Source organism: Pogoniulus pusillus, chromosome 10, assembly GCF_015220805.1.
Source record: "Pogoniulus pusillus isolate bPogPus1 chromosome 10, bPogPus1.pri, whole genome shotgun sequence".
Taxonomy (NCBI): Eukaryota; Metazoa; Chordata; class Aves; order Piciformes; family Lybiidae; genus Pogoniulus; species Pogoniulus pusillus.
In genome coordinates, this window is record NC_087273.1 from 28470529 (window position 1) to 28497517 (window position 26989).

At 39.4% G+C, this 26989-nt stretch overlaps 1 protein-coding gene and 1 long non-coding RNA gene across 4 annotated transcripts; one reads left to right on the top strand and one right to left on the bottom strand.

Moving 5' to 3' along the window:
• On the top strand, window positions 1–25994 carry EXOC3 (exocyst complex component 3). Of its 2 annotated transcripts, none has more exons than XM_064150066.1 (13): window positions 1–81; window positions 2401–2585; window positions 5167–5386; window positions 7311–7992; window positions 13029–13146; window positions 14467–14592; window positions 16083–16183; window positions 16676–16786; window positions 18069–18219; window positions 19575–19697; window positions 22903–23064; window positions 24354–24481; window positions 24918–25994. In XM_064150066.1, the coding sequence occupies exons 2-13, from the start codon at window positions 2442–2444 to the stop codon at window positions 25087–25089; spliced, it is 2238 nt and encodes a 745-aa protein (XP_064006136.1). In that variant the 5' UTR covers window positions 1–81; window positions 2401–2441; the 3' UTR covers window positions 25090–25994. The 2 variants fall into 2 exon arrangements, with proteins under 2 accessions (XP_064006136.1, XP_064006137.1); XM_064150067.1 differs by lacking the exon at window positions 1–81 and adding an exon at window positions 109–179.
• LOC135178815 (uncharacterized) lies at window positions 5836–26893 on the bottom strand. Of its 2 annotated transcripts, none has more exons than XR_010303749.1 (3): window positions 26809–26893; window positions 7475–7577; window positions 5836–6308 (listed from the first exon to the last, which is right to left on the bottom strand). It is a non-coding gene; the product is annotated as an uncharacterized LOC135178815 (long non-coding RNA). The 2 variants fall into 2 exon arrangements; XR_010303750.1 differs by lacking the exon at window positions 26809–26893 and adding an exon at window positions 10130–10209.
• Between the last annotated feature and the right edge of the window lie 96 nt (window positions 26894–26989).

Below are 26989 nucleotides of genomic sequence, written 5' to 3' on the forward strand. Positions count from 1 at the left end.
CGCCTGCGCGCCGGGCGGTGTGTGGTCGGCGCCTGCGCACGGGCGGTCTGTCAGAGCCTTTCCGCGGGGCGCCCGCAGCCGGTAAGTGCCAGCTGTGGCATCCTTGCCTCCGCCGCTGGCTCCTTGCCAGCGTCCCGGCTGATGCGCGCCGCCCTGCCGGATTCTGCTGGGCTGTCGCTGTGTGTAGCGACCCTACTCTGGCAATGGGAAGAGGGAGTAGGGGTGGAACGGGCTGAGGCGGGCCGAGCCGGGGAGCCCCCTGGAGATGGCGAGGCCGAAGTGGGTGCTGAGGACTTCTCCGTCGCGGCCGACGGCCCAAGCTGTCGCCGAAGGAGTCCGGCGTGGCAGAGCGTTAGCCTCGCTGGCCTTTGCCTGGCAGGGACGGGCACCAGCGTCGATGCAAATAATTCGAGGTGGGCCACCTCCGCATCAGGGAACGCGGCCAGCAGGAGCCGCGCCGCCAGGCAGACCTGCGGCTGTGGACCGGGGGCTGCCGCAGTTCCTTCAGACCTTTGTTTTGACCTGTTGTACCCCTAAGCTGGGTGTCATTTGGCGCCTCTGTCCAGAAGCTTGTTCCTGGAGGGGGTGGGACAAGGAGGGAGCGTGTCACTTCATTTAGCTCCTGAACGGAGCTTTAACCCTGAGGCGGTGCTTGCAGCCGAAGCCTTGCTAATTCTACTCGGGACTTTATTTTGTTCGCTTCTTATAGTGCTTTTCTTTGAAGGTGTTTCTGATTTTGGCTCAAAGCCTCTGTGTGAAGTTGGCATAACTTCTTAAAAGTTCCTTCGTCCCTTGGAAAGGCTGGTAGTTGTGCAATAACCCGGCCGCCTCACTAGTTAGTGTGTAACCGGTTAGGACATTACAGTACTGTGACTGCTGATGTCATGAGATCTGCTTAGTGTGCCTGGGCAGTGACTGTGTGGGTTAAAGCGGTTGTAACTTTCTTTAATGTGTTCAGAGCCGTTAATAAAGGCAGTAGTACAGCATAAAGCTATCTACTCCCAATACATTTTATGTAATGAATTTATGTTTAAGGTAATGATTTGGATAACTTGGAAATTGGTTTGAGCCAAACTAAACCAGAGCATTCAGTCATTACTGTGAGTGGTAGGAATAGATTCTGCACCTTGAAATGTAGAGTAGAAAATCAAATATGTGAGCTTAAACAGACCCATTATTAGAGAAGTTTGCACTGTAGAAATCTGGAATAAGTGCATACTTATGCATATAATTTTGGAATATATTAGAGTTAAAGATCTCGAAATGTTAGATGAAAGAACTTGATACATAGGAGCTTAAAAATGAGCTCTTGGGCAAACCTTGTCTGAAATAATTTTTAATCCTGATAAGTTCTAAAATGATTACATCAACTAATGTTGTACTAAGTCTGTCCAGGATAGAGTTAACTTTCTTCATAGCCTGTATGGTGTTGTGTGCCGATAACACGCCAGCATTTCTTCTGTTGCTGAAGGGTGCTTGTGCAGTGTCAAGGTTTTCTGTGCTTCTCATTCTGCCCTCCACTCACCTTCAGCAGGCTGGTCATGGGTGAGGGACTGAGAGAACACAGTTTCTTGCTTCCAGTAGCTAGTGAAGCATGAGAGAACACATCTGGTTTGATGGCCAGCAGATTTTTACCTTTTCTGCATATTAACTTGCATGCATGTCTTGAAAATTCTACTGGAGGCTTGAGTAAAATCTTTATTAATTTTATAAGGATTAATTTTATTAATTCTTATTAGTTTTTTTCCCTGCATACCTACACCTCTAATGGGCTTATACTATGAGAGGAACTGAAAACAAGAGTGGGAAGGTAAAATATCATCCATCAGAACTCTAAATGGAAGTGCTCTATAGTTAAGTCTCTGGGTTTACAGCTTCTGCAGCTGTGTCTCTCTCCACTTTTAGTAGCAAATTTGACATGTTACTACAGGGGCAATGTGGCTGTCTTGGCTCCACCAGATTATAGTTCAGGAAGACTTAGGATTTCTGCTTGGGCCTGCTGCAACATTGCTTTATGCTTATCTATTGCCCTTTTTAGTAAGCAAGCCTACTCTAGGATTAGATAGAATCTGTTGGGGATTTTTTTTGTTTGTTTGTTTGTTGGATATTGGCTGTTCTTTTGTTGCCCTTTCATTGTTTATTTGTGTTTTTTTTTTTAATAAACTTAGAGAGAGCAGGGTAAATGCAGAAAATGTAACAAGAGAACATTTCAGGTAAACTGACCTCACAGGCGACTCTAGTAGAATTCCATCTGCTGCTCTTTATAATGTGGTTTAATGATGCTTCTGTCAAGCTGCACTCTTTTCATTGCCCATGTTGTTCTCTAGTTGTTAACTTTGAAATGACACGTAGCCATCAAGTGAAAAAAAGGTTTTCTAAAAGTGTTGCTTTTGTTTTCAGTACTGTTAAATTATGAAGGCATTTTGAAGGGACGATCAACAATGGAGGAAACAGATAGAGAAGCAGTTGCAACAGCTGTTCAGAGAGTGGCAGGAATGCTTCAGCGTCCTGATCAGCTGGATAAAGTGGAGCAGTATCGCAAGAGGGAAGCTCGTAAGAAGGCTTCAGTAGAAGCTCGACTCAAGGTACAGAGCTTAATTAAACTCAGGTGTCTGTTATCCAGCATGAACATACCTTCTTTTTGTTTTTTCGTTTGTGGGGGTTTGGTTTTGCTTTTGCTTTCCTTATGTTTTTTGAGTCCACATTTTCACCCTGTTTTGAGCCATGGACTTGAATTTTTGTTCTATATCCAAACCAAAAAGAACTTTACCAGATCAAAATGGCAGACACACATTGTATCTAATGTTGTATTTCAGAATAAGTTAGTTTGTCTTGCAACTATTGGATGACCTCTTCTTCACAAGGGCCTGCATGAAGTAGAAGAGAACCTGTTGTCTTTCACAGTAAAAAAGCTGTTGGCAAATTACATGTAAATTGTTGTCTGTAGCATAAACCCAGACTTTATCCTGATAGCTTAGACTGAGTTTTTTCATATTTAAATCAGGAACCATGCATTCTATTAATAAGGAATCAGCTATTTAGTTGCTGTGATCAATTTATAATATGTGAGCACAGTGATTTGACTGCTGGCTGCTTCTGTAGAAGGTGATAACTAAACATAATTGTCTAAGTTTTGTAAATGCCTAAATCCACTTTATAGCTGGGAAGCCCTTCTCATTTTCTTTAAGTTACCTTAACTTCATTCATCTGTAGATCTGTATATGACCTGTTCCAAAAAGAAGTACAATAGCTCTTAATTCATGCAGGCTGCATTCCAGAAATAGGTGATAGTTAGTAATGCAGTGGATAGCAAAGCTTAAATTACTGTAATGGGTGGGAACACAGAAAGGATTGAAGAAGTACTCTTGATCTGTATTTAAACCCTGTATATGTATATATTTATGGTGTAGAAGGTAGACAGGGTCATCAGGATCACCAGCTGGTGGAGTTGCTGACTTTTCAGGTTGGATCACCATTGAAAGATCTTAGATGCTTCCTCTATGTAAATGAACACGTGGTAAATCTTTTAGTGTGAACATGTTGGTGCTTTTTACTGACTGGATATGTTTCATCTTTGTCATAATTGTCTTCAGATGAATTAAGGTAATAAATGAGTTAAGGGTGATGAGTAGAAAACCAGAGTAATAATTGTGTGTTACTTAAAGGGATGATGCAGCAGGGATCTGCAGTAGTGCTCTGCCCAAAAAGCAGCACCTCTTGGTTATCCTACTCATCGTATTTTCTTCTAGATGTTTAGTTATGTCCATTTCTTACATCCTTCTCTGTATTTCTTTCTGTCTTCTATAAATTCTTGAAAGGAAGAACTGATTTGAAGTGTGTCAAACTTCTTTGCTTTGTGTGAAATTGGTGGCAGTTAGTGAAGCAAATGAGTACTGTATAAAAACACCTTCCCACTGCTTAATTGTACTGAGTCTGACAGGAAAATACATTCTTATCAATAAAATCAGCATGTCCTAATTTGTAAGTACATAAATAGAGGTACTTGAAGAACCACTGCATTTTTCTGGGACTTTCCCAGTACATTTAAAACACAATAAATGTTGCTCGTAGTTACCAGGATTTCCTCTTTGGCTTCTAGTATCAGACAAAAAGTTCCATGACTGCCTAAGCTTTTTGGCCTTAAAGTATGGTAAAAAATGTGTCTTGAGCTTAGGAAAATCATTAGTGCCTCTTTATTGGCTACTTCAAGCCCTTAAGATATATAACTGAGTTTTCACTGATGTTTTGCCTTTTGATTGCCTGCTATTTCCTGTTTAATTTTCCAATCACTCAATATCAGTTTGTAGTAACATCTTTTAAAAAAAACAAATATATATAAAAAGTCATGCTGTGGATGTGATCTGATTTTTGCAATCAGAAATGTATTATAGTGCCTTTATTTTTGAGGGTGTCTGTACTGTCATGATATTCAGGTCTAATAGCCTATTTGAAGAGTCATGATTTCAAGTGTCACCTGTCACAGATATCAATAACGATAGACTCTCTTTATGCCAAAATCTAGTAGCTGGATTGTTGATCTGGTTGTTGATGTCTCACAGTGTCTAAATTTTAGTCAGTTTGAGTTTTTGTTTTGTTTTCACTGAATTCCTTTTGATTATTTTTTTTTTCTTTGTTTTGCTTTCAGGTGGAACAGATCAGAGGGATTTTATTTTCTTTTTAGAAGGTTTCAGGACTGTGGGTTGGGTTTTCAGTGACTAGTCAGAACTTGTAATTGTCTTTGTAAAATGCTTTATGAATCTCTGCTTGCCAAGCATTCCACTGAAACATCTGGGTGAATTCTCTTCTAATATCCCCCTTTAAAATTAATTTTTTAAAGGAAACAAATATCATTCTGTCTTTCCATCATCCTGATTTAATACACAAAAGTGATGATCAGTCTAAGCTCCTATGTTTGTGGGTGAACCAGTTGTATCTGGGTCCTCTTAAAACTAAATACAACTTCAGAACTCCAAAGAAAAAGATTATGTGCACATAGGGTAAGCTGCATGTTCTTAGTAAGCTATACTATTACCTTTTCAGTTTCTTTCTCTTTCTTTTCCTTTGAAAATGTTAGATACTGAGATAAAAATTGATTCTTGAGAAACATCAAAATATGGAACTTAAAATGGTTAATACAAGTTCATTCTTTGTCTTTTTGTATTTAAGGCAGCAATCCAGTCACAGTTAGATGGAGTACGAACAGGTCTAAGTCAACTGCACAATGCACTGAATGATGTAAAGGATATTCAGCAGTCTTTGATAGATGTCAATAAGGACTGGAGACAGAGCATTAACACCATAGAAAACCTCAAGGATGTTAAGGATGCTGTAGTGCAACACAGTCAACTGGCAGCTGCTGTAGAAAATCTCAAGAACATCTTTTCAGGTAGTCTAATGTTCTTTTGTATAATCTGTTGCATACTGAAAGCACTTTAAAATGGTACTAACATCTTTAAGGTTGTCAAGTAATGTTGAGAACTTTAAACCTCAGTGGGAATGAATCATGCATGCATCACATGTTAGGGACATAGCTGGTAACCATTCAATAAATAGTGGTCTACAGTGTACTATAAGAACTTCTAGTTTGGTCTGTCTCATCATCAAACTTAACTCACAAAGAAGCTTCTTGCTAGCAATCAGTAGCAGGGATAACATCTTTCATAATCAAGAGTGAAATATGCAAGTGGAGTATACAGACAGAAAAGTCAGAAATATCTGGAACGTTGCCAGTGAGGTGGGCACCTACAGCAAGGTTGTTGGGTAAAAGTAGTCTCAAATGATTATAGGAAGTGAAATATTTTTGCAAACAAAGGCAAAATATGAAACCACAAGATCTCCAGTCAAAGATTTAATGGCAGGCTATCTCACACAACATTTAGGGGTCTCAAGGATTTCAGTTAATGTTACAAGCATGAGCATAAACTACCTGAAGTTCAGATTCGGCTGCGTTCAGGCCTTGCTTCAGAATCAGGCAGTGCAGTCATGGAAACCAACTCAGGCATATAGAAATTATCCATCTGAGGCACTTCTTCCTTGCACCTCTGCACAGCAGCAAATGTTTGCAAAATTCAATAAGATTAATGCAATACAATGGGTACTATAAAGATAACAAAAATGGAATTCCTCCTGACCTTTTCTCAGCCTTTTTGATACACATTTCATTTTGTCTTGAATTGGGGTGAATTCCTTGCAGTACTTTTCTGCTTTTAAGTAATTTTATTTTTTAGCCCTGTAATGGATGGCCTCTTTGATTTTATTTAAATAGTCTTCTCAACTCTTCTCTCCTGATAGTCATTCATGAAGTGCACCTGTAAAGAAAAAACTTTCACAGTCATTCCAGGTTCATTTGTTTAAGAGTGTATCTAACTGCTACAGTACCAAACTGGGATACAGTGTGCAACTTAAGAGTAGTATTTAGATGCCGTATCTAGCAATAAAATCCAAGTAACAACAAAATTCTGTATGTTCCACGTGGAATTATTTTGGGGGTGTCTGTTTGTTTTTTTTAAGCTGATGAATGCAGTTGAGACACTAAATCTTTCCAGGCATTCTGAAAGGTTTTTCGTGTGCAGATCTTGTCTTGGCATTGTTAAACAGTACAGCTGATAAAGTTGTTTTCATCACAGTGATGGTGTATAACTGTCTTTTCAGACCTTTTTGGTTTTATCACTGTCTTTTTTGCAGTTGCTATTTTTCTACTGAAATTTTTCATTTCTTTCCACCCCAGGATCCTGATTCCCTTCTACAGTGTTCTTCAAATACTGAAAAATAGTGAAGAAAAAATAATATCTTCTAAATAGTTTAGCAGCATAGGTGATTATTCCTGTTCTTTCGTTGTGCTTTAGGCACGCAATAACTGTTCCTTCAGGGAGGTAAAATTCAGCATTTGCTAGGTGTATGCAGCCTCATGTTCAACAGAATGAGTGATTTTCAGTCAGGCAAGCTAAATTTGTGTTGCTTAAGATAGAAGGAAGCTTATACTGCAATTTGTTTCATAGTAGACTTCTATGGACTTTTTTTTCATGAGGTAGGGGGAGAGAAATGAAATTACATTGAATTGGCACTAGGCTTTTTCTTTAGCCACTGATCAGATGGAACATCACAGTTAATGACATGTAATGATATGTAGCATTTACTAACATTTGTTGAATAATTAAACCAAATTTCCTTTAAATTGTTTAAAAATAATCACTACAGCTGTTCTCCAGTTTCTTTCTAGTACTTTTATTCTCTTCTATTTATTAATTGTATTTTCATAGTGATGTTTTACTTTTTGTTTGTTTTTTTCTTCTTCCTTACCTTTCTTTCAGTTCCAGAGATAGTCAGGGAGACTCAGGATCTGATTGAGCGAGGGGAACTTCTGCAAGCTCATCGAAAACTGATGGATTTAGAGTGTTCTCGTGATAACCTGATGTATGAGCAGTATCGCATGGACAGCAAAAACACACATGACATGAACCTCATCCATACATACTTTGGGGATATGCAGAAACTTTCTGAGGAGTTGGCAAAGCAGCTTTGGATGGTGGTCCAAAGATCTCTTGTTACAGTCCGTCGGGATCCAACCTTGCTTGTTTCTGTGGTTAGAATAATTGAGAGAGAGGAGAAAATTGACAGGCGCATGTTAGACCGGAAAAAACAAACTGGGTTCATACCTCCTGGCAGACCAAAGAAGTGGAAAGAAAAAATGTTCAACATTTTGGAAAGAACTGTGAGCACACGAATTGAAGGCACTCAAGCAGATACCAGAGAATCTGACAAAATGTGGCTTGTGCGCCATCTAGAAATCATACGCAAATATGTCCTTGATGACCTCCTTGTGGCTAAAACCCTGCTGGATCAATGTTTTCCTCCACATTATGACATTTTCAACAGGATGCTAAACATGTACCATCAAGCTTTGGCCACCCGCATGCAGGAGCTTGCTGCAGAGGATCTGGAAGCAAATGAAATTGTTAGTCTTCTAAGTTGGGTTTTAAATACATACAAAAGGTAAGGTCCTCTTATCTTTGCTGTCAGTGGTAGCTGTCAGTGGTAGCTAAGAGTAAGCGTCCAAAATGCAGTTTACCTGTTAATGCTTGCATGTTTGGTAAAAGAAAAGAAGGATCATGGTGTTTGAGATTTCTTATGCATTTTGCTTTCTGGAAATTGCTCCTGAAAATTTGCATTTTCTGATACCAAATTCTGAGTTGCTTTTTAACCTTAAAGTTTCGATGCTTGAAGCTACTGTCACCTTACTCAAAATGGCAGACAAGTACTACTGGGAAGCGATGTGTGAAACAAAATGTTGTTTGCCACAGCCCTGGAAGATTTGTGTAGTTATTCACTTTCTATTGTTCTTTTTCACAAGGGTTGGGACTGTTTCATTACTGTTAAATGGAAAGAATGTAGTAACTTCCTTCAGGTTTTCTCTCAGAGCTGTGTGGCAATTTGTTTAGAAGAATTTGTGCTTTTAGGTTGTCTCTTGTGATACTCAAATTCCTTCTTTTGAATTGTGTCATTTTTTGTGATAGCTTAAGCATTATGTCTTTTTTCTCTTTTCTTATTGTCCTCCAGGTAGGAACAGCTCAAATGTTCACTGTTTAGGTTTTGCTAGCGTGTAGTTACTAGAGCAACTGGTTTGTTTGGGAAAAAGTAACGCTTTTCTGTTGCTCAGGGCTGTAATCCTGTTCTCATTAGCTGGCATTGACCCAGCGTCTGTACTCTGTACATTTCTGATGTCTTCAGTAGTTCGGTCTCACTAATTAAGCAAATTGGATGCTCGATAGGTTTAGAGTCTAATACCATAAAGCAAATAGGTGGCAGATACTCCTGTTCTGCACAGTTTTTATAACCACCTTTAATTTTGTGTTCAGAACTCTCTGCTTTGTGCTACACTGAATATCTCTGACTTCTCTGACAGGAACAGTAAGGATCACCCACTAACACATACTTTCATACCTGTGCAGAGTGTGTGGAGAATACTGCTCTCTTATAAATGTGAGAAATGTGAATCCCTCTACCTAGAGTGGTATGGCCTCAGTAGAAATCCTGCTCTTAGGATTTTTTTATGTCCTGAGCCTGATGTTCCAGTAATGCAATTTTTGGTCTTAAAATTGTCCTTCTGTCCTTCCATCCTTCCAGAAAGCAGAGCAAATTACTGTTGAGTTAGGCCATTCAGAGCTCACTCAATCGACATGAAGGACAAAGGAAGGGAGTAAAGCCAGCACTGCATCTGTTTGCAAAGCGGACAAGTCAAAAAGGGAAAGCAAGCCAATCAAAAAGGCATCTCTGTCTCCTGCTGGAGTGAGTTGTGTGGCTCACAGCACCTGATAGCAAAATCCTGTAAAGCATGCAAGGCTGTGATAGGAGTTAAACATAGATTCATAGAATGGTTTGGATTGGAAGGGACCTTTAAAAATCATAGTAGTTTCGAACCCCTGCCTTGGGCAGGAACACCCTATACAAGACCAGATTGCTCAAGGCCTTATCTAACCTGGTTTTGAACATCTCCAAGAAAGGGACATCCACAGCCTCCCTGGGCAACCTGTTCTGATGTCTCACCACTCTTACTGTAAAGAATTTGTTTCTAATATGGAGTCTAAATCTACCCTACTCAAGCTTCAATCCATTCCCTCTAATCACTTAGAAGTCCTTGTAAGAAGTCCCTTCTGAGCTTTTTTTTGTAGGCCCACCCCTTCAGATACTGGAAGGCCTCTATAAGGTCTCCATGGAACCTTCTTTAGGCTGAACAGCCCCAACTCTCATAGCCTGTACCCACAGGAGAGATGCTCCAGCCCTCTGGTCATCATGATGACCCACCTCTGGACCCATGCCAGCCATCCAGTGTCCTCCTTATGCTGGGGGCACTAGAACTGTGCAGAGTGGGATCTTGCCAGAGCAGAATAGAGGTGAAGAATCACCTCCCTTGTCCTGCTAGGCAACACTTGTTTTGATGCAGCCCAGGACATAGTTGCCTTCTGGGCTACGAGAGCATATTGTCAGCTCATGTTGAGTGTTTTGTCAACTAGCAGCTCTAAGTCCTTGAGACTGCTCTTGAGCCACTCCTTGCCCAGGCTATATTTGTGCTTGGGATTTCCTTGACCCAGGTGCAGGACTTGTAGACTTAATGATATTGGCTTGTGCCCACCTGTCAAGCCTGTCCAAGTCCATCTAGATGGCATCCCTTCCATCCAGTGTGTCAAACAAACCATACAACTTGGTGTCATCTTACTGAGGGTGCACTTGATCCCACTGTCCAAATCGCTGACAAAGATGTTAAGCATGGGACAAGCTGTCTGAGAATGTACTTCTCCTGAGGAAAAAAAAAATGCTTTGAAGTTTCTCTTTTTTCTAAAAAGCAAAAGCTTTTAGAGGGCAGTACAGCAATTGTTTTGTAATAGATTAACACAGAGGATGATAATTAACTGTAGTGGACAGTCAAAGAAGAAAACAGTTCTGGCTTGTGAGTGGGGAAAGTGAAGCAGAATACTTTGGAATTTACCTCCAAAAAGTAAATTACCATGCTTACACGGAATTTGGAAGTAAAATAAAATTATTATTTACAAAAGCAGACTAAATTAAAAAGATAATAAACATACATATATACATGTACAACTGGACAATAGCCCAGCTACTCCCCAGACAGAGCCCAGGGGCTGTTGTCAGCTAAGACGATATTATCCCTTCCCGCTCCCAGTCAATGTTCTTACCAATAACCCAAACAGTGGTGAGAATAGTCAAGCAAAGTTCAGAGGAGTACAGAAGGAAAACAGGAAAAAAAAAAGAGGAAGAACAGACTGTAACTCCAAACAATATAAAATTTTTTTGACCAGTGATGGGATACAAACCCATGCCCCTGAAGAAGCTCATAGCTGAGAAAGAAAGTGATGCTTCATGTGGAACAAGCCTTTAATATTTGACTGGGATGCACTTTACTGTGCTAGATGAATTTGTCTTCCATACTGAAGAGTGCTTTGGAAACATATTTCTGTTACTACATCTGTACTGCGTTAGAACCAAGACTCTACTGAGTTTTAGAATAACCTAAGTGTTATAAGATCTGCATATTCGTGGCATCATTTTATCAAGTCCTGATCAAGTGCTGACAAAACTGCTGAGAATTCACCAACATTACTACAGACAGCGTCAACAGTCTTCACACTAAGGAATAGAAGGAATGGTACTATATATATCTAGCTGGATGCTGTCTCTGAAACAAGTACCTCTTCTTATGAGCCAGGAGCAGGACTGGCAGCAAGCCTAGCACAGAACACAGAATAGAAGCTTTCTGAAGTTATTTTTTTCTTGATAATAGAGTTCTGGATGAAATTTAAGCTTGATGATAAACTTTTTGTTGACGATAAATAGCTTTTCCCTAGAATTGGAAGTCTCCTGGCACTTCTAAAAGGGCTGTCACTTTGTTTTCCCCAGACACTTGTATTGTGTCGATCAGGAAAGGGAACTTGTGTATAGGAAAAAAATTTGTCTTCTGGGGCTAGAGGTAGAAGCCTCTGGTCTTTGTTTTGGGATTTCAGCTGATAAACTTTGAGAAAGATGTAGTGACTCTATGGCCTCGTGAAGTAGGGGCAATGGTAGTATAATGAGGCTGGAAATATTTTCCAATATGGCATAGTGCCATAAACAGCTTCCACGTTTCCCTTGAAAAAGCATGGTGCAAGTCCTGCTATTATGTGTGTTCTTTTATGTAAGCAATAATAGAATGGAATTCAGTTTCTTTCTAAAAGCTTGAGCCACTTAAAATACCTTCAGTCTCTTTTCCTACAGGCTCAGGAAAATGCTACAAGGGTAGAGTGTTCACTTAAAAAATTATCTTTTATGGTTTCATAGGTGAGAATTTTGGGGTTTAAGTAGTTAGCCATACTATGGTCTTGGGTTTTTTTGTGCTTTCAGATATTTTAATTTCACTATGTGGAAGCACCACTATGCTGACTTGCTACCTGTATTCAGAAAAGAACTTTAGCCTGCAGAAATAGACATACTAAACATTCATTTAGGATTTAATGATTTTTTTAAAATTTACTATTTGCATTTTATAGTTGTCACTGCAGATTCAGGATTTCTCTCTTCCTTTTAGAAAGCATAGTAGAAATGGAATGTGAAACAACTTACAATTAAATATATTTCCAACAGTCATTAATAAAGCACTCTCTGAAGAGTATTGTTTAAAATTATTGTTTTTTTAGGGGTGAGTTTGTTTGTTTTACAATGAAATATTGAGAGTTCTTGCTGCCTTCTGGTTTGGAATAGTTTTATTATAGTTACACAAGCAACTAAAATCTTACACAGATGCAAAACATCGCTGTAACATGTTGATTTTATATAATCCTTGTGAAAATGTTTGTGAGGATTCTTGTTTCTTTTTAATTCTATAAAATGAAGGATTTTCTTTTGAAGCAAATATAGCTGCAGGTGTGTTATGATATAGTACCCAATGATGTACACTTGATTAGGCACCTGTATTAAGTGCATTCTTTACCAACACAGGAATGCACTGCTGAGTTTTCTTCCAATATCTTTTAACTTTGATATGACTGTGATACAAGTAGCAAAACAGAAGCTCTTGTGAGGAACATTAAGATTCCATACTTTCCCCTGATCTTTTACATTCTGAAATTCAAAATGTCTAAGCTATCAGCCATCACCTCTGAAATTTAAAAAATATAAAGAAATACCCTCTATTAAGAGCCCACAGGTTGAACCAGGTGGTTTTTATTCAGTCTTACTAATATAGAAACCCGTGGAATGTCAACAATTTAAAATATCTCTAACATTTTTTTTAATGTATACTGGGCAACAGCTTTTATATCCTGTTCTTTCTTTTACATTATTTTATTTACTTTTCTGGTGAATACATTTATTGTTGCAGTTGCCATTGAACTTTTTGAAGAGAGTGGAAAATTGCCTCTTACAGTGGTTGTACAGAAAAAAGCTGCCTACTTAACTTTTGAAACTTTTTATCTCGTTTTTCTTTACCCTAATGCCTGTGGTTTTTGTTTGGTTTTTGTTTTCTCTAAACAAAAACTTAGTGCAGAGATGATGGGAAATTCAGAACTTGCTCCTGAAGTGGATGTAAATTCTTTGGATGCTCTGATTTCACAAAATGTGGTAGACCAGCTCCTCAGCAAATATATGTCAACACTTACTGTGAGTAATAACAATGCAAGAACATCTTCAGATGAGTTTATGGGTGCATTAGTGTCTCAGTGCAGTCTATTCAGCAGAGGAAACCAATGTGACGAATGTGAACTTGGTATCATTACTTCTATACATTTTCATATATTATGGGTAGCTTTGTTTATAAAGTTGTATTCAGGTGATTTTATAGATGTAAGTCAAGATGTTTCAAGGAATACATTATGTTTTACAGATGGATATTTTATTAGAAAATAAGTAATTCCACTGTTTATATATCTAAATTCATTATCATAATACATGAGGTTTTAGTGGATTTAAAAAGCCACCACGTGCAGCTTGATCTCTACAGTTACTGTGTTGATACTTGATACATATGTGACCTTTTCAATGAGGGTGTTCCTGTTGGCCAGTTTGATTCTTTTCTCATGCATGTTGACTATATAAGCATAACTTCTTTTTTGTGGATGCCATCTTGAGTGCATGTTAAGTATAAAGACACTGTTTCCTGCTTATCGTAAGGTTCACTGGAAATTGGTCAGCTACATGGCAAAGGTGTCAGTATGTAATTGTCAGATTTTTTTTAATGTATTTTTCTTTAAAGATCCACTATTGATTGCCTAAAAGTGGATATTGGAACTTTGAACTTGCTGCTCTTTACTAGCTGACTTGCAAATATGTCTGTGCTACCTGTGCTGTGCAAGTAGTCAGAAAACTGGTTCAATCAGGCTTTAAAAACTTGTTCTAATGTCTGCTTGCTGTACAATGTGCTTGTCGGATGGGAGGAGAGCCAGCTATTGTATCTCCATTGCTATTTTCCACAGCACTTGAGTTCTAAGAAACACAACTCAATGTAATCTTGTGTTTTTTTTGTCCCCAGTGGTAACAAGCATCAGTTTCCTAAAATGTAGGTAAAAGGAGCTACAAGCAGATATGTGCTTTTTTGCCTTACACTAATTATTACCCTATTTTTTTTTTTAATTGTTGAAAAACTCAGTTTGAAACCTAAAGCTTGAGGCTTAATGAAGTTAGCAAATGTGTTGATTCTGGCTTGCTCTTTGTTTGGAGCTCTCTCCTTCTACAGTATGCCTAAGCTTGGTTCACATTACATCATTAGTTTGACAAAGGCCAATACTGATAATGTACATTTTAATTTCTTTATCTTGCCTGTATCCTGTAGGCATAACAAAGTGTTCAACATTGTCTGCCACTTTGCCACTCTCTGTTGTGGAATGAGCGCTAGTCCAAATAGTCTAGTGGTGGTTTGGGTTCTGTTAAACTAAAAAAAAAAAACAAAACTTTAATTTTTCTTGGTTGCTTTATTTAATGTAGTCTAATATCATTGGCTGGCTGCGGAAAGCACTGGAGACAGATAAAAAAGACTGGATAAAAGAAACTGAACCTGAAGCAGATCAAGATGGGTACTATCAGACTACACTACCAGCTATTGTTTTTCAGGTATAAGAGAACTTGCTTATGGTAGGAAATGTAAAGAAGCAGTATGTGAATTCAGGGGAACAGAGGGATGGGACTGGAGAAAACAGACTGCCTGGAGTGCCATTGTTTCTATATTTATTAAGTATTGGGTTGTTTTTCCTGTGGAGACCTTAGTTGGAAGGGTTGTTTTTTTTCAGGGTTCTTTTTGCCTTTTTCACTTAGAATGTTTTTTCTCAGTCTATTTAGTTGACATTTTTATTTAGTTAACTGCTTTTACTTGAGTCTCTTCATGTAAACTTGTAGTATAAGACTACCAGATGACATGTTTTTGAGTTATTAGAACATTGTCAATATGGTGCTGAGATAGGCCTGTATTTGTTCATATAAACTATTCATTATACAAGCACCTTACTACTGGAAAGAAAAGTTCTGTTGTAGGTCAAAAATATTGCTGTTTAAACACTACTTTAGTTGACATGAATGCCTGTCCAAATTATTAAATAGCCTCAAAACAGGAAAGATAATGCTGTTGTTATTATTAAAAAAAAAAGGCCCCAAAAAGCCAAACCTGCACCACCCTGTTGGTGGTAGTAGAAATGGAAAGTTTTCAAAGTGATCTTTATCAGCCAGAAAAATGTCAGCACATTATGCTCATTTTCTAATCTTTCTTTATAAATATTGTGTTAGGTGCTTTCAGTGACAGATAGATGGTCTCTTCCTGCATGTGTTTCCTGCCTTTTTTTTTTGGCCTGCCTTTATACCAGGATTCCTTCTACTTTTTTTTTCACATTAATATTAGTGCCAAGGTTGACTTCATCTAATCCTTTTCAGAAAGTGTATGATGTCAAAGAAACCAGTGGCTGACTGGCCCTAGTGTTGTGCTGTCAAAGGCTGCAGTGTTTGAGATTTGTGTAACAGTGAAACTTTACAGTCACCTCAGCATAAGAGCAGCTCATGTTGCTGCCTGGCTTCATACCCTTCCTTTCCTGTCCCTCTGCTCTCATATTTGCTTCCTTTTAGGGCGCCTAAAGTTTAGATGTCCCTTCTACTTCAATAGTGTGAACTTTACTGTTTTCATGTATGGCAAAAGCAAAGCAATTTGAGTTGTAAGTTTGTGCGTTATTAGCTGCAGGAACTGGCCCAGGAACTTTGATCCACTGTAAAACCAGATTCCTGCTGAATTAGAAATGTGAAGTTCTCTTTTATGGAAGACAGAGTGCAACAGTTTGCAGTCTCAGAAGAAAAGTGCAGCATACATGAAAGATTGTCAATCTGTTCATTAAACTCAAGGAAATGGTGATTTTTTTTTTTTGTGGTTGGTTGTTCATTTACTCAGCAGCAGTTGCCTGGGCTTGCTTAAAAAACCAAAGGCAATAACAAACAGGACAAAACAAAAAAAAAAAGCATGTGCAGAGATAGTGCTAGCGAGAATCTCCAGCAAGACAGGAGTTTTGTCTTTGGTTTACCACTGGTAAAGGGCTTTCTTTGTAACTGAACTATCTTTAACCTAGATGTTTGAGCAGAATCTTCAGGTGGCTGCTCAGATAAATGAAGAGTTGAAAACAAAGGTACTCCTTCTATGTCTTCAACAAATGAACTCATTTCTAACCAGGTAAGATAATTTCAAAAATACAAATGCTTAATCCTGCTTCAGCCACTTTTTGTTCCACAGTTCAAATACTTATTTCTCCTGTGGATGTTTCTTTATTGCTTGGTCTTTCTCCCGTCATATTCATGCCAACCAAGCTTTTCTTCCCTTTTATTGTTTTCTTCCTCCTTGATCCAGTTTCACAACAGAAGTTGTTCTTTGCTGCTGAATGGCACTTTCACTTCCTCTCTACAAATGGTTTTAATTTGTGAGTCAGTTCTGCTGTCTTTTTTTTTAATACATCAAAATTTTATCTCATTCACTTAAAGACAGAAAACACCTCCTTGGTTGGATTCTGCCCAGAACAGAGAGGCTAAACATCACATGAGCAGCAAGTCCTTCATTAAAATACTTCAAAATGCTTGGCAGACCCTTATGGAGCATTTGATCCTATAGGCACACTTAAGCTATTTCACATTTCTGTTAGCTTAATGCCATTCTTTGTATATGCTACAGGTACAAAGATGAAGCACAGTTGTATAAAGAGGAACATCTTAAAAATCGTCAGTATCCTCAGTGCTACGTTCAATACATGATTGCAGTCATCAATAACTGTCAAACCTTCAAGTAAGTCTGAATAGTCTTGTATTGTGAGGAAAAATTACATACTGATATCTCATTTGTAACACTATATGGTCCCAGCATACATATGTTCCCAGCAAAGAGTTTCAGTTAAGACGGTTTAGCTGACTAAACAAAGACAGCAAATTTAGGTATGTTACTGTTTTAAAAGGCAGATACTGTAATTACTCTTGCCTTCAGCAAGCCAAGCCATTGCACTCCACTAGTGAACATTCACTTGTTATTCTAAGAATTTTGTTGCCAGAGAATAATTTATCTTTGCTGTGTGGTTTAATCCCAGCTGGCAACTGAACACCACACAGCTGCTTCCTTGCTCCACCCCACAGCAGGGTGGAGTAGGGGAAAAGAATTGGAAAGGTAAAATTGAGAAAACTCAGGGGTTGAGATAAGAATAGTTAAACAAATGAAATAAAATCATCATAATAAATTGTAATGGAAAAAAAAAAACAGCCAAGAAAGACAAGTGATGCAAATGAAAAACAACTGCTTACCATCAACTAACTGATGCCTAGCCTGTGCCCAAGCAGCAGCCCCCACCCACTTTTCTCCCTGGTTTGTATGCTGAGCATGATGCCATATGGTAGAAAATATCCCTTTGGGCAGCTGGGGCAGCTTTCCCAGCTGTCTTCTCACAGCTTGTCATGCACCCCTAGTCTATTTGCTGGTGGGGCAGTGTGAAAAGACCCTGAATCTGTGTAAGCACTGCTCAGCAATAACAAAAAATATCTCTGTTATCAGCCAAACCACAACCCCATACTATCTATTGTGAAGAAAATTAACTCTGTCCTAGCCAAAACCAGCACAATCATCAACTTCAAGAATTTTGAAAAAGTCTTTTCACTTAGTTTGTCTGGGGCCTGCCATCTTCTCTTACATTTCATCCCTCACAGTTCCCCTTGAAGCAGCGTGATCACGGTGAACTGAAGCAAAGGTAGAGCTTGCTCTATTAAGTGTATAAAAACAGGAGAAAGAAATCCTCATTGCTCATGTTTCAGTTTTCAGCATTCCAGCCCTGTATTTATCTAGATCTGCTGCTGCTTTCAAATCTGTTAATCATTATTAGTTTGTTACCAGAATACAAGTAATTTAGGCTGATTAAAATTATGCTGGAGAGTAAATTAAGGCTTCAAAGGCATGTAGCAGGTGTTATTTCCTCCTGCAACAATAAGACTGTCTCATATGTCTCTTTCCATGTGCGCGGTCTGGAAATTAGTAGCGATGCAATGGTGCATCTTTGGATGATGACAAGCATTGTTATTTGTCACAGAGAATCTATAATCAGTCTGAAAAGAAAATACTTGAAAATTGACATGGAAGACACACTGTCAAGCAGTCATACAAACATGGATGCAGTTTTAGACATCATTGCCAAAGAAGGATGCTCTAGCCTGCTAGATGAAGTCTTCATGGATTTAGAGGTTAGAACTTTTTTTACTGAAACCCTCAAAACCCAGAACTATTTTGTACAGAAAAATAACTCAGGAATAAGGTAGTTAATGAAGCCTTTTCTTTTGATAAACATACTTTATACTTGGTGTGTTAGTAAAATGCCGGTAAACATCAGTATTGTTCTTCACTGGTACAGTTTGCATATAGGAGGCTGAAAGGTTGCTTGATTTCTGCTTCCAAGGATTACTTCAGGCAAGTGCTTTCTATATAGTGAATTTTTTCTAGCAGACTGTATTTAGTCTTATGTAATTGAGTTTTAAGAATTATTTGGGAAACTACTCCTGATATTGTCATCTTTGTACAGATGTGGTACACCTATAATTAATGCGGTTAATTGACTATAAAGGCAAGCCCTTTTTGACCATGTTTGAGAATTCTAGCTGCTTATATAGAATCCTTCAGGGAGAAAAAAATAATTCATTACTAAAAAGAAATTGGGAGTATAGGGAGAGAGGCACAGAAATTGGAGAAATGACAAGGGTGAAGAAAGATGCTCTTAGGACTTGTTAGGTTTGTAATACTATTTTGAACTAATGTAAACTCCTTGAATGACTTTCATTAAGAAAGATAGGAGAGCAGTGTTTATTTTAAACTTGGACCTCTTAAGCAAAACCTTACTTTCTCATGAACTATGCTCATTGGTTATGAGAAGACACTCCATCTGCTCTAACAACTGTTCTTTCAAATGCATTAACTTCAAGCTTTGTGTCACTATTATAATTTAGAAAATACCATACTCTAAGATATATTTTTTTCCTTTGGGGAGAACAAAACCAGATGGGTATGTAGGTGTAGAGAATACTTCTGAAAAAGGAGGAAAGCATATAGGCCACAAAATCTGGTACAGGCCCAGCAACTTTGTGGGCCCATCAGAGGAACAACTGAGTTCCTAAAGCCATTAAAAAAATCAAGCATGAAGTTGTATTACCAAAGCAGTTTAAACGTGTTTCATATTTAGAATTGGAATTGTCAGCACTTAAGCTAGTTTTCTCCTTGGAACTTCATTTTTTGTTTAGCATACATGTAGAAGTAGAGAACATAATGAAGGATTTTAGAGAACTCATGTTGAAAAATCACTCATGTTAGCGTAATTGGTTTGCATACACCCAGTATGTGTGTCAGCATAGCATTTTATGGCAACTGTCAATTCTGACAACTGATCACATCATTTTCCTGTGCTAACTGCATGTTCCTTCTGAAGGAGTGTAGTTTAGAAATGTATGACACCTAAAATTGTGACCTGGGCTTTTTTCACTTGTAACTGCACTCATATGATGAAACTGTCAAAAATGTGTTCTGATGAATTGTTTTGTTAACTTCTCAGCCACATCTCAATGAGCTGATGACAAAGAAGTGGTTGATGGGGTCTAATGCAGTAGGGACTATCTGTGTCACTGTGGAGGATTATTTCAATGACTTTGCAAGAATAAAAAAGCCTTACAAAAAGGTGGGTGCAAAATACTCCATGATACCTCACTGATGTACTCTGAATATTGTGTTGGTTTGGAATTTCTGAACACGGAATGGAATTCAGAATTGGAATACAGAAATTTGAAGTGGTTCATTACTGGAAACTAAAAAAAAAATGTGCAAAATCATGCTGCAGAACTCCAAATTTCTCTCTCTTTTTTTTTAGATTTTATTCATAATTATATAATATTGCCAAAGACAGATCAGAGATGCAAGATTTGGTCCAGAAAATACATGGACGTGTTACTAGATTGGATTCTTACTAGCTTATATTTTTCTGCCTCTCCCTAGAAGTTTGTAGTGAGATAAAATTTACTCTTCTGAAACTAGTTCTGCTGGCCTGTTGGTACCTTTTCATAAATGCTGCCATGGTCTAGTTGACTGGATAGGGCTGGGGGATAGGTTGGACTGGATGATCTTGGAGGTCTATTCCAACCTGGTTGATTCTATGATTCTAGCTATAATATGTACAGTGTACTAGAGGTTTTGTCATGTGTATGAGTAATCATAAAGTTGTTTTGCTTGGGAAAGACTGCTGAGATCAAGTCAACCCACTGACCTGGCACCTTGAGACATGGTTTAATGACCACGGTAGTGTTATGTCCACATGTTTCTTGAACACCTCCAGGGACAGTGAATTCACCCCCTCCCCAGGCAACCTATTCTAATACCTGACCAGTCTTTTGATAAAGAAATACGTATTTTCTGTCCAGAAAAAATATATTAAAAGTTAGGTTTGTCCTAGAATTAGTCTGTATTTGTGGAACAGCTTTCTTTCCCAGATTTGGCTGTTACAGTGAGCTTCTTCAAGTGTTAATACTAATCTCTGCAATCACATGTTTTATCCTGTAGCATTTATTGCCACCTTCTGGAGAAGTTAATAAACACCTTTTTTTGACATTCATCATAGCTGCTATTATACTATCTCCCAGCATAAAAAAATCTGTCACACAAGGCAGCGCATGTTCTGGCACTGCATGGAACCTGCTTTTGTTTCCCTGGTTTGGGATGGGCTTTTTTTCTGATTTTAACCCTCTGTTGAAAATTCAATTTTTAGAAGCTACACAAACCTGCAAAAAGACTATAGCCCAGTGGGAAGGACCCTCTTCTGGAACAGAGAGCATCTGGATCTTGCAGTCATTTTCCTTTGCTGCTTTCTCTGTGTAAAGCGAATGCCCTGTCATTATACTGCTGGGTCTTTGGAGTCCTGTTTTTCTCAGTTGTAGTAGAGTTATTCCTCACTCACTTTTCAGTGGGGTGGAAAAAGTAGGGAGTAAAACAGAAAGATCAAAGTTGAACTAGAGCTCAATCTGGCCAGTGTCATTAAAGGTAATAAAAAGGGCTTTTATAAATATGTTAACAGTAAAAGAAGAGCTAGGGAGACTCTTCACGCACTACCAAAGACAAGGAAAATGCTGAGCTGCAGATCAGCTCTTTTGCCTCAGTCAGTAGCATCAGTTGGTCCATGAGGGTTCAGCCCCTGGAACTGGGAGACAGGGATGGAGAGCAAAAAGCTGCCACCACAATCCAGGAAGAAATGATCAGTGTCCTGTTGTGCCATGCCTATGGAATCAGAGGGGATCCACCCAAGGGTACTTAACAGAGATGGCAGATGTGCTTACCAGGCCACCCACCATTGTTTGTCAGCAGTCCTGGTGAACTGGGGAGGTCCACATCTCGGGCATTGTGTTTAATTCTGGGCCTCTCACTTCAAGAGGAACATTGATGTTCTAGAGCATGTTCAGAGAAGGGCAACGAGGCTGGCGAAGGGCCTGGAGCACATGGCCTCTGAGGAGTGTCTGAGGGAGCTGGGGTTGTTCAGTCTGGAGAAGAGAAGGCTTAGGGGAGATCTCGCTGCTCTCTACAGCTCGTGAAGGGATGTTGGAGTGAGGAGGGTGCAGCCTGTTCTCCTTGGTGGAGGAAATGGTTTCCAGGGAAGGTTCAGGCTGGATGCTAGGAAATACTTGATACTTCTTAACAAAGGCAGTGGTGGAGTCACAGTTCTGGAGGTGTTTAAGCAGGCTGTGGGCCTGGTGCTCAAGGACATGTTTAATGTTGACCCGTTGGTGCTGGGCTAAAGATTGGCCTGGATGATCTTAGAGGTCTTGTCCAACCAGATGTTTTCTGTCATTCTATGGGTCACATATATCAGGGTCCTACAGTCTGTTCTGTGCAGTCGATTGTTCTCTAGGTAATTGGCATATAGTGCGTTGTGTGAAACATACCAATGCAAAAGAAGCCATCCCTGAACAACCAATGAACTCTGTTATTGCTGTAGTCCTAAGACCAGGACTTCTTTTTTTACATTTTTCTGTTTTCTCTCCTGAAACCTTCTCTAAAAGTTCGACTGAAGACCATATTGATTGAGAGTAAAACTTGATACATACTAATAAAGTACCATTAAAAGTTTGACTACCTGTGATGCAGGTTTTTTTCTTAATTGTAGCTTTGCCACCATTCTTAGGAAACAAACAAAAAAAGGCCAACAAACAACACCTAATGACATGTGGAATCCTAACATTGGAGTTGAAAAAACATGTGAAGGATTTGGGTTGGCTTTTTTTGTTTTATTCTTTATTTCCAAACCTAAGCATTGTTCTTGTGTCACTGTCATATGCTTCATTTAGTCACCAGTAGCTATTTTCTATAAAAAGACAAGTGCACAACAGCAAATCAGTCAGGGAAGATCTGAAAAAGTGATTGCTGCTGGCTCTCCAGGCTTCCCTCCAGACTAAACCTGGAGCACAGATAACATAAGCTAGATTTGCAGTGCTTTGTGCAATGTACTGGAGTTCTCCAGCAGAAGCCTGTCTAATGGCTGATTATCCCTTGACCAGATAGAAAGAGCAAGGCCAAGCACAAGTCTCTTCAAAAGATGCCCAGATGAATCATTTCATGTTTGTTCTTCTACCTTTGGTGCTCCTCAGAATAATCCAGGCATCACTGTGTTGTTTCACTTTCTTATAATTGGCACATCATTTTCGGTAGGGAAAGATAGATTTTTGTTTGTTAGCTTTGTGAAACATAAAGTTACTCAAAAAATGTAGTTAGCAGAAACTGTACACTGGTGATTTAAGTGCAAATACACATTTCAAAGCCTACTAATTGTGCAATGACTGCAAATAATGGCTGCATTTGCAGGTATCACTGCCATAGTCCACCACCTTTCTCTTTTCTTTCAGACAATGACTATTGAGGCCCATCGCAGAGTGGTTGTGGAATACATCAGAGCAATCATGTTAAAACGTATATCTTTCAAGAATGCAGAAGAGAGAAAAGAGGGTGCAGAAAGAATGATCAAAGAAGCAGAACAGTTCAGATTTCTGTTTAAGAAGCTTGCAGCTGTAAGTGCTTGTTTTGAGTAATGCTGTTAACCTGATAATTTAGAAGAAACCACAGGTTTACTGCTTGGGGGAGAATGGCTAAAGTTAGATCCTTGTGTCTTCAGAATGTTGGGTGACTTGCGAATGTCAAGGATGACAGATGATGTGTAGACGTTTGCTGAACACACAGAGATCTGCTGCTAAACTTCCTGAGTGATGATTTCTACTGCTTTGTGTTTATAAGGCTCTCTGCAGCTGAGTATTTGAATGGCCTTACACAGACAGGAATTCATAGTAGTAAGTGAATGAAATAAACCAGTTGTTTTAGGAAGAAAGAAAAACAACTGAAAAACATTTGGGCTTTGCCCTTTCTTCTAGCTAGGAAAAGCAATACTGCCTCAGCAGTGACTTATTACCAAGGTGTAGTCAGTTAGAATTAACAAGTATGTTGTCCTCATTTGAAGTGCAGTAAAAAGAGGAAAAAACCAGGCCAAACCCAGTATTTGAGAAAGATTGTACAAGATAAGCCTAAAATGATTTTTTTTTTTTTTAATACACAAGGAGGGGGTACCTGCCATAAAGTTCCTAGGGCCAGCAGATGACAAAACTCAAAAAGAATGCAGAGAATGAGAAAGGCTGAAAAACTAGGAGAGGGGGAAGGGGCAGCATTCGTCTCTGCTCACTGTGGAAGATGGAGCAACTCTTGTATCAGAGCCTTTCACTGTGTAGGATTCACTGTAAGGTCTGTTTCAGATTAAGGCATCAATAAAAGATCATGTAATCAATGAAATGAACAATGTCAGATTAGCAAGACCAGATGACCTGGAACCAAGAGCACCAACACAGTCCAGAGGTTAAGTAGGTATTACAGTTCAGTTGATCAGTTGCTGAAAGCTGCCTTGGTGGCCAGATTGGAGGAAAGCTAATGCAGGTCCAGTTTTAAGTAATGTTTTGGAAGAGATCTGGCTTTCAGATCAGTTATTCCTTAAGTTTATGCTGGCAAAATAGGAAGAGTCAGGTTAGAATGCATCACCATGTGGATAAATACAAGATAGTTTGTAAGACAGGAATTTATTTTCTGATATCCTGAGGGTAGGTCTCTGGATGACTATGAACAGGGAAAGAAGAGGTTTATGGTAGCAATTCACAAATACATTGTTTTCTTAATGTCTGAAATTTCATCTCTTTGAGGAATTAAAGATCACTATTGAAAAAAAACACTAATTAAAGGATTGTTTATAGATATTGAGAGGGTTGCTTTTGCTCTAAGAATATTTTTGTTTGTTTGTTTTTAACTTTTCATCTTTCAGGGCTCTGGAGAGGACACTGAAGGACTCTGTGACATCATTGAAGCCATTGCAGAGGTTATCAAGCTAACTGATCCTTCACTGCTCTATCTGGAAGTTTCAACTTTAGTCAGTAAATACCCAGATATCAGGTAATTCTCTTGGCCCTCGAAGTTAAAACACAGATAAATAACACTACAGTTTCTGTGTACTCTTGGGTGAGTTCTAAAACAATGTGTGAATGTGTTTATAATTCTCAGAGTGTAGCCACTTTTATACTAGTATTATTTTTCATGAGAAATGTATGTGAGCTGAAATAGGAGGTATATATACTTAAATACTCAGTGGTACAGCCAAGGAATAATGAAAACACTTCTGTGTTTTGGGAGGATAAAACGTGTTTTAGTGTCCTAAGTGCAGCCAAAATAGCACTTTGAGCTCTAAAATCCTGTTCCAACTAGATATGAGTAAGACTTGAAGTACATGCTGAAACTGAGTGAAGGGATTGCCAGCTGAGTGATATTTCTGACAAAGGCTTGCTTGTGCAGAGTTTGCTACTAACGCCGGTTGTACATTTTCCTTTGGCAGGGATGACCACATTGCAGCTTTGCTGACAGTGAGAGGTGATGCCAGCAGAGATATGAAGCAGACTATCATAGAGACTTTGGATCAAGGTCCAAGCCAGCCAAATCCAAATTATGTGCCAATTTTTAAAGAAATTACAGTTCCTACTCTAACTGTGCCAAAACTTCTTAAGTAACTGACAGCTCTGTGTGTCATTACTGGTCTGGGATCAACAGAAGTATCTGCAGACAAATTTGGCAGTGCTGTTTCCAGTAAAGTTCAGTATACACTGACATTTGCTAGGTGTGTTTCTTTCTAAAGACCTGGATGTGGGAAAATGTAATTTTCTGAAAGAGATAGATGTGAAGGCTGTGTATGAAGAATGAAGCTTCTGCTGGCCAGGGAGTTTTTTTAGTGACCCATTTGTTACAGCTGTTTTTGCTGTCAGCAAATACATTTTCCTCATGGAGTATGTTTGCACGATGCACTGTGATGCTGTATATTTATACCCAAAACAAGAGTTGTGTAAGTGCCAGATATACTAACGTAACATTGCTTACAATACCTTTAGAACTGTCTTTATAACACAGAAGCACAAAGTGGTTTGGGTTGGGAAGGACCTCTGAAGATCACCTAGTCCAACACCCAGTGTTGCATTGGATTTCTACCATCCACATACTCCACACCTCTGGACTTCTGCAGAAATGGTGAACAGAGGGATTTAAAATCTCAATCTGTATATGGCACTGCATTGAGCATTTATTAACATCTTCAATCCACTACCACATTATATTTTGTGTATGTACTTACTTTGGTGTAAAATAGTTTATTGCAGAAAACTTAATTATTAAATCAGTTTCCTGAAAGGGACTGAATGAAATTGCTATCATGCAATTTGATTATAGGGCAAATAAAGACACATGAGGTACAATTTTCTTTATTGATTTAGTAAAAGAGCACATAGAGCACCACATGTTCAGTTAAACCACTGCTACCTTTGGCTATGTCTTCTTTGCATCCTTATAAATTTACAGTGGACTTAAAACTTTTTTGTTGTTGTTTGAAGTGTGAATAAACTCTGGATTTAATAATTTTCTGGAATTTCGAGATAACTGATTTTTATTTCCACAGTATTTTCAGGTCAGTGCATGAACCTAGTTTCCAGTGTTACCTGTTCAAAGTATGAACTATTACTAGAAGATTATGAATTTAAAATGTGACGAAGTGTCCTTTAGTGAAGCCGTTCTTTGTTAGTGGTCAGACCTCCTCACTCCGGAGGAGGTAGGTGCAGGGTCAGCAGTTTAAACAAGTATAAAGCAGGGATGGTGGCTTTTGCACTGACAGATGCAGTGTCCCCCCAAAGGACAAGGACGGTGCATTAGAGCATTAACTCCGTTTCTTTGTACCTGAGGAGTTCAGTGAGGTCTGGAGGCGCTCCAGGTCATATGGGACCTCATACTTCCTAGAAATTGCAGGCAGGGGGAAGGGAATTAGGTTTTCTGAGGGTTATGTTCAGCCCTAATTTGAGAACTCTTGAGCTAACGGGCTGCTTTGCCTTGTACTTCACTTTCAATGTTGCTTCACTTTGGCCAAGGGAATCGATTCATGGGTTTCGTTCCGCCCGAGGCCCCCTTCTTGCTCTGCAGCACTAACCCTCTATGTCTTGGAAGTTAAACTTCATGACAAATGAGCTTCCCTGAAGGCAGGAGATCGCTAAGCCTGTCCCTGCCTGCCAGAGAACGGTGGCAGCGGGGGCAGGGTGCCCTCGCAAAACCCCCACAGTGCGTGACAGCGTGTGGGGCAGCGTCATTAACTAGGGAGTGTGGATGCTTGCCCTCCCCGTTGAGTCACAGCCACTGGCCCTGGGCAGCGGCCCGTTACCGCAGCCTCCGCCCGCTGTCCCGGCAGCCCTTACCTCGCCCTCCGTCAGGCTCGCAAGGAGGAGCTCGCAAGACTCCCGTTGGGAAGTAACAGGGCTCACCGCCCACCGTGAGTGCTACGGCGGGGGCGAGACTCGCCTCCTCCCGTCCCCGCCCCGCAGCCGCCGCCGTGGCAGCGGGCAGGCGCCGCCGCTTCGCCCGGGATTCCCCGGGGCG